At 46.0% G+C, this 7,850-nt stretch overlaps 1 protein-coding gene across 1 annotated transcript; it reads right to left on the bottom strand.

Annotated features, from left to right (window-relative positions):
* Positions 1–5,475: 5,475 nt before the first annotated feature.
* Positions 5,476–7,454, bottom strand: LOC112877838. The gene is made up of 7 exons (XM_025942210.1): positions 7,105–7,454; positions 6,951–6,990; positions 6,772–6,842; positions 6,279–6,373; positions 6,072–6,139; positions 5,876–5,986; positions 5,476–5,792 (listed from the first exon to the last, which is right to left on the bottom strand). Exons 1-7 carry the CDS (start codon positions 7,286–7,288, stop codon positions 5,651–5,653), a joined length of 711 nt encoding a protein of 236 aa, XP_025797995.1. The 5' UTR covers positions 7,289–7,454; the 3' UTR covers positions 5,476–5,650.
* Between the last annotated feature and the right edge of the window lie 396 nt (positions 7,455–7,850).

The following is a 7,850-nucleotide window of genomic DNA, read 5'->3' as shown; positions in this document are numbered from 1 at the left end:
ATTTGCTCATATGTAATTTTTGCTGCGTTGAGATTCTATCAGACCTAGATACGTATTTGTAATATTTGCCGCATTGACTGAAGACACAATATTTGGATTCATGTATTTGTAATATTTGTAATGTTCATTATCATATTTAGATTCTACGTTGCAAACGTTATCGTTTAACTATCTTCGTACGAGTTTTAGATACCGTAATCTTCTTTGGAAAATTGAATTAAAATTTTATGTGCATACATAAGAGTATGGCGAATGAATCTTATATTTAAAAAAATTCTGAATTTTAAATAGTTTCTGAAACAAATAATCTAAGAAAAAATATAACAAAAATGGACCAGGAGCATAAGATTATAGGTTTTAGAACTTTATAGGTTTTAGAACTTTGACTATATATTAGATATTAAATAATATCACATTAGAGAATAACAATAGATTTTAATTAGAAAAGGGTTATAATTAGGTTTAGTTAACATTTCAAATTTGAAAAATTCAAGACAAAAGAAGTTAAATTTACATCAAATTTGAGTTTGAAACTTTGCACAAAGGTACCTAGAGTTTATAGAATAGTCATACCAAACTTCATAAACAACAAAGCATGAAATCCTAAAGTTATGCATAAACTTTCCTTAATCTTAGTTTTAAAATAGGAGTAAAAGTATTTTGTTTCAAACTAAACTCCATTAACAAAAGTTATAGAGTTTGAAATCTACTTTCTAACAAAACTAGTTTTGCTATTTTTGGATTTTTCTGTGAATTGTTACGAATTTTGGAAGCCAGAAAACACATACACATGAAATAACAGTGCACCAGGAGGCGTCCCGCCCAGTGGCCGGGCGGGAGGCATCCCGCCCAGTGGCCGGGCGGGAGGCCTCCTTCAGGGACCACTTCGCGAATGAAAAAAGTTTTCTTATTCGCGAAGAGGTCCCTGGAAATTTTTTTTGAGCATCCCGCCCTATGGTTGGGCGGGATGCTCCTTTCCGCCCTCCCAGCGGGCGGGAGGCACCCATTTCCCTAAATTTCTCCAACTGCCACCCCTTTTTCGAATTTTGTTTTTTTTTGTCCCCTTTTTTAAAAAAACTCCTCTAGGGTGCCCCCCGCCAGCCCATCCCATCCGCTTCTCGCGAGAGCCGGATCGAAATCGAAGTCGCAACTTCCACCTCTCCGCACTGATCGCATGGCTGGCGGACGTAACCGCCGCCGCGGCCGGCGCCTGAGGGCGCCCGTGAAGCCTGCCAGCCCACCGCCGCACCCGGTGGATGGGGCCCTACCGGTGGGGAACGATGAGGCTTGGACGCAATCGGACAGGAGGACCATGAGTCGGCAGCTGCTGGACATCATCCACCGATTCTACATCGACGCCATCTCGCGGCTGCCGCCGGCCTAGCGCGCGGCCTCCTCGCCGGTGGCCACTGCTTCGGCCTGCTCCACCCCATCCACAATATCGTCGTCAATTCCGTCTGGTGCGACGCCGCCTTGCCCCTCCGGCGGCCCGTCAACACCGACAACAATGAAACCGACGACGGAGACGAGGTCCACGCGCTTCTCAGCACCGATGGCATCGCCCGTGTCTGCCACCGCTCTCTCGACGGGCTAGTGGCCGCCCTCCGCCACCTGTGCCCCTACCTCTCCGCCGGTGAGGCTCTGTGGAATCTCTTCTCCGCCGGCGCGGACCTCACCGCCGCCATGGCATTGACCGGATAGCATCTCAGAAGAAGCAGATCCAGGACGCAGGAAAACAAGTGATCAATGCAGTCAACATGGCATTGGAAGAGTACATTTCACGATCTGGTGAGCAGCTGACACTTCATTCTGTGTGTGGCGTTAGTCTGCTAATGGAGGGGCGGAATGATTGTTACCACATCAATTTCTTGGCGTACGACAAGGACTCTGGTTCTGCAGCAGGCGCCCCTGTGCTCTTCTTCACTGAAGCAGTTATTCTTTCTTCTGACGAGACTAATATCCGCCTGTGTGTTCCAGTTGATCTGGTCACAGATATTGGTATGCCCCCACCTCCTCTGTGCGTGTTTCCTTTATGTGCGTACATGAAAGCACCCTGTTGAATCAAAACATGGCTGGCAACCACCATCGTATAGTTAATTTAGATTGGTCTTTTGTAGTTTTGTGTTACCGATATGCCTCAAGGAAATATTCATTATCCTTATCAGAGTCAAAAGAGGCAATTGGAATGAAAAACTAGTGCATAATTATGCCATGCTCCATCTGAGGCTTCTTGACCGCTTATGAGTTTCTGATTTCATTCTTCATACAATCGCTTTCACATAATCATATCGGCAGCATACTTTGTCCTTATCTTATGCAAATATGGCTAGAGGATATTTTTCAATTTCTTTTTCTGATTTAACCCATAGTTTACTGACCTCTCTTTGAAATTCTGCTTTAGGCTGCTGCTTCGCTTGCGAGATCAACAGGAAGAAGGTTGTGCACCCTTGTATGATGAATACCTTGGTGGTGGCCGTGAATTTCAAGAAGATGAAGTCGACGATGGCAGTGATTTTCCAGGTCCCTTGGATGTGGACTATATCTTTTTTGACGCTGACAGAGACAGGGCCTTTGCAAGTTACTTGTGGAGGGAGAGCATGATCATCGAGGCCCGGCCGTGAGATGTCGGGTAATGCTGTAGATGTTGGGACTTGGAGGACAAACCGTAGGGCCTGGTTGGGTATGTGTCTTTGTGTAAACAAATGTAGACCTACGGCGTAATACTGCATCCAGCGCTGTGCTTATCTCTGGTGGTCACGAGTAGGTTAGTTATGCAGACTATTGCTACGATCATATTGTAAGTAGTGTTTGGTTCTGCCCCCAGGTTTCTGTTCCCCTTTTGAGCCAACATATCATGATTCGTGAGCAAACTCGGTAAATTTCCTAGCATGTGGTTGGTAGGCGTATGGAGATGCCATCGTCATGCATGCATGTCCCTTGTGATAGTATTCGTATCTGGTGGCGAAAATTGAAACGTTCCTCTGAAGCTGCATTTTAAACTTGGACTTCCTCGTGCGACTCCAGTGTCGTACCATCTCGCGGAAAATCGTGGGACGTTGAATCAGAATATGTGGTTGGGCTTCTCAAAATTTTTATGGATTTTATCGATCTCGTATCGTAAAACGGTTGCCTGAGCAATTGACACGAGATCAATCACACTGCTGCTGTTTCTTTCGCTTAGGTAGGCACTGATCCGAGATCGATAAAATCAGCAGATTACGATGACAAGCGCAGGCTCTTCTCGCATGACATGCTGCGCCTCTCCGCCGTGCTGCAGCCTCTCCCGCTGCCAGATGAAGTGCAGCCGCAGCCGCAGCCGCAGCCTTATCCTCGAAAGCTTAGCGTAAGGATCGACCGGATCATCACCGAGAGGATGAGGGGTTGGAGGGGCCTGTACCAAACCCTGCTTGACATAGCAGACGCGGCGCTGCGCCAGTTTGCTCGCCAAACCGGTGCACGTTACCGCCTTCATGCCATCTATGGCGAAAGCATCGTGCAGATTGGGGATTGCGCCGTGGGCCAATGTTTCCACATCAATTTCATGGCCTGGCCAAAGGGTAAACAAAACAAAAGTCTGACTCCTGTGCACTTTTTCGCTGAAGCTCATAATCCGCATGCGAGAAACTGTTCTGAAGAGAAGATCACCTTGTGCTGCATGCTGGTAAACGCACAACGATCGCCAAGCCATGTTGGTACGCTTTTGATCTCACATCGCTTTTCACCATTTCATTACTAAAGTTGAGCGCCACCTGTTAGAAGATATCATGCTCCCTTGCATGTGTGCCGCGCTAATGCAATAACAGGGGCGTCTCCTGTTATAATTATAAAGTTCCTGTTCTTACCATTTAATCCTGGTAACCAAGAAGCTTTTAATAGTTCCTTATTTCTTGCTTCTATTTCTCTGTTCACAGCTTGATTAGTTCCTGTGGATAAACGCCTTGTTGGCTGATAGATTAAATCTTCTTCTGGATCTTGCTTAATGACAGAACAAACAAAAGCAGTGGCTGCCTTGAGAGCCTGACTATCTGATGTCTAGTTATATGTTGAGCAAAAGATTTTGGGATCTAATACCTAGAGATGCATTTGTTTTGTGCATCCTAAGCACTGTGCCCTGTTTGCAAAGTTTATGATTTTTTTTCTTTATGTCTTTTGCTTGGAGTATTTCAGTTGCAGATTCTGTCTCTAATCCTGCTTGTGCTCAAACGCAGATAATTACTATGCTTGTGCGAATAGCAAGAGAAAAATCGATCATCCAAATGGTGAGGAGCACTTTGGCGGGCATCCACACAAGACGGGTGAAACTGAGGATGACTCTGATTGCCCAAGCAGAATTGACGTGGACTACAGGTTTTTTGATCCTGACAGAGACATTGACCTTGTGAGGTGGTACGCTGATAAGATAGCCTGCGTCGAAACTACGTAAGGTGTTGTTGTATTCTAGGTGCTTATAATAAGTTTTATCACATCTAATATTTTCGATGCTAATTAAAAAGACTAAATATAAACTATTATAAAACTAACTGCATAAGCCTAGGGCTTATTTGCAAGACGAATCTATTAAGTCTACTTAATCCATAATTAGTATATGTTTACTGTAGCATCTCATGGGCTAATTATGGACTAATTAGGCTTGATAGATTCATCTCACAAAAAATTTAGAGGTTATAAAATTTGTTTTATCATTAATCTATATTTAATACTTCTAATTAGTATCGAAATATGCGGTGTGACGAGCTTACAACAGACCATGTACTAACCAAACCTAGTCTTATTCTAAGCTCCCCTCGGATCGTCGCAAGTGCCGCTTCGCAGAAGACGATGACGAGAATGAAGAGGATACCATGGAGGAATGTTTCGATATCTTTTGCAGGCGATTGCGCTGATGCGTTAAGAGAGGAGGAATGAGGAGCCACGGGAACACGTCAGGAACCCCGCTCCATCTCCAGCCACGCCAGACAGCTTGCAGGGTGGGAGGAGGCGGCTCGCCCCACGCGCTCGTTAGCATTCGTCAGCCCGAAAAGAGTAGAATCCTCAGTGTTGGAATTTGGATCCCATCGGATTGTCATCGCCAGAGTCAGCATGTTGTTTAGGCGTGTTCATTTGGGAATTTCCCAATCTTCTATCTCAAATTAAGCTGAACCCTAGCCATGGTCTAAATATTTTCTTTTGTACTTATGTAAACGCATTTGCCAAGTAATTTTGCACTAGTTTTTCTTGTGCCCCAACTGTTGCAGGACCAGACGCGACCAACTTTCATATGCTGCCTGGCAGCAGTGCAGAGCATTTCTAGTGGAACATTTATCTGACTGTTGTAGGAACTTGTCTTTTGCCATGAGATGGTGTTCATAGATATTGTATATACATCTTCAAAGTAAGAAACACCAAGTTGACAATACACATTTTTCAGATTTTGGATTGTGATCTGCCCCTGGCTGGAAATATAGGTTGCAGCCAGCAGAAGTTTATCCATATAAATTTACCATTCAAACAATTGGATTAGCTAAGCAGGTATAGTATAAACATAATGAAGTATTGCAAAAATAAAAATAAAAATAATTGATGTGCCGATTTTTTCTCCATTTCACTCTACAATATAGTCGCATCGCCGGAAGTAGTCAATACATAAGGTTGAACCTAACAAAATTCAGCCTTAAAGAATATCCTCCAACTGTTTCAGCTTGGGATCCAACTCGGCAGCATTTTCCTCAACATATTCATCTGCGGGAGTCCGGTATGCATCAGCAATCGCCTTTCCTTTATCCAGGACTGCAGATGGCACAGTTTGCAAGAGACTGGAAAGACAAGGAAAACGTGACATGTGAGTGATGATCCCTATTGATTTCAAGATGTAGATGGGCTTTTCATTTGCTAGTACTTGTCTAATGCTCCAAGGGCAACACTGATCTTGCTCCTCATGGTCTCAACGGATGCTGAGGGGTCATTCCGTGATGCATGTAGTAGCAGCGAGTCGAGATCTTCCAATGCTCTAGGAAAACGCAGGCAACAAATGTCATAACCTCTCACAGTTTATTCTGCAAAGAAGTGCACTCGGGAAAGAGGAACGTGCTCACCGTAAGCATTCGTCCACAGCGTCTGATGCAGCTTTGCCTTGACCATTACTGTCAGCATATTGTGCCACCTGCATTAAGATTTTTGTCACACGAATTCAGTTGGCATCATTCGGATGACGAAGTTGCATTATGCTACAGAAGCTATCAGCCTATCGCCTTGGGCATGAAAGAACATGATTAATGATTGATTGATCTTCACTAACTTACTGCCCGAATGTTGATTCGTAGAGATGATGCTGGTCCGGAGCGAAGTAATGATCTGGTCTCGTCGAACCTTGGTTTCTCAAATTGTAAGGATTTCTCTGCAATGAATCATGTACAGGAGAATCTCTCATGGATAGGTTCTACCATATTAAAACACCTACTCAAAATATTGACAATTTTTTTTATAAAAAAGTGATAACTGCTGGAACATTTTTTTAGTCAAAATAAATGTTACTTCCGTTTCTAGCAGCAAATTAAATAAGAAGGGCCGGTTTGTGTCTAGTTTCAACAGATTGCGCTATGAGAAGCATTCAAGCAGACAGAAATTATGGATTCGAATTTGAAATACTCAGAAAGAGAGACTGATTTATGACTAAATATAATTCATATTTGACAATACTTGCTGTGCATCAGCCAACGTCGCCCGAAGTGGTACCAATTGAGACGATATTGTGGGATACTGATTACCCTACCCTACGTATCAGTTGTGAATTACCTAGATCAACGAACTGGTCAATAGTCAGCAGCACAGCCGGAACGTAGGTCTCCAGAGGCTCCAGCTTCTTCCTGACAGCAGCAATTCAAGGACAGCAAGAGGCCGTAAGGTGTTCTGCAAAACTAATGTCACAGTGCGCAGCAATCCAAAGCAGGTGAGAGCAGGCCACGGCTGAATACCTCTTGACGTACTTGTCCAATGGACTGGCCGCGTCCGCCCCTGAAACAATCGGCAATTCGGGCAGGCCAAAATCAGCCACGCATCGCGCGCACACGCGGAGGCGGAACCAGGTCGCCGCCCAAACGGAACACAGGAAATGGAGATAGTACTCACGCCCGACAGCAGTGGTGAGCCAGGCGGCGACGCCGGCCAGGGAGACGGCGCGGCGGCCGACGCCGTCCGACGCCGGCGGGAGCGCGGCAGCCGTGACGTGGCAGCATCGGCGCCGCCGCGGCCGAGGCGGGGACGGGCAGACGTGAAGCCCGCCGGAGGTGGTGGGGACGAGCGAGGGGGACATCTTTGGAGGAGGCGGCGGAGGGAAGCCGGGAAGCAGTGGTGAGAGCTGCTAGGAACGGCCCGCGACGGCGCGAGGCAATGCTGCTTGCGGCGGGCAGCGACCGCCGTTGCTTGGATCGGCCTCGGCGTTTCGAGCGACGCGATGACACGGCAGGAGCCACTCGTTCTGTCGTTCAGTTCCGCCGCAGCCAATTCCGGCGCAGGGCCCGCCGCGCAGGAACGTGTCGACGTGGGGTCTCTGTTGCCAGTAGCGGGGACACGTTTTGCGGTGTCCGTGTGATGAACGGGAGAAATCCTACACGGGTCTGTTTGTGCAGCACTCGAAGATTGACAGAAAATGAACAGTCCTGACAAGTCGCAAGGGATCCGCACTCTCAAAATCTTCTCCTTCCTTCATTGTTATGTTTCCAATCATTTGCATATTGTTTGTTCTTCACCATTCAACAAAAGTGATGGGGAGGCTGTCCAAATACTTGCGATTCTTTGTTTGGCTCACTTGGATCCCCAGAGTCGACGCAGAGCTATGCGACCAACTAATAATTACAGTACACGTTAATCGGACA

Source organism: Panicum hallii, chromosome 9, assembly GCF_002211085.1.
Source record: "Panicum hallii strain FIL2 chromosome 9, PHallii_v3.1, whole genome shotgun sequence".
Lineage (NCBI taxonomy): Eukaryota > Viridiplantae > Streptophyta > Magnoliopsida > Poales > Poaceae > Panicum > Panicum hallii.
This window is presented reverse-complemented; position numbering and strand designations above follow the sequence as displayed.

Coding starts and splice junctions, on each gene's coding strand:
- LOC112877838 (XM_025942210.1), bottom strand. CDS start 7,288: ATGTCCCCCTCGCTCGTCCCCACCACCTCCGGCGGGCTTCACGTCTGC. Junction 6,374..6,771: donor TGACCAGTTCGTTGATCTAG/GTAATTCACAAC, acceptor GATTCATTGCAG/AGAAATCCTTACAATTTGAG. Junction 5,793..5,875: donor GCCCTTGGAGCATTAGACAA/GTACTAGCAAAT, acceptor TTGTCTTTCCAG/TCTCTTGCAAACTGTGCCAT.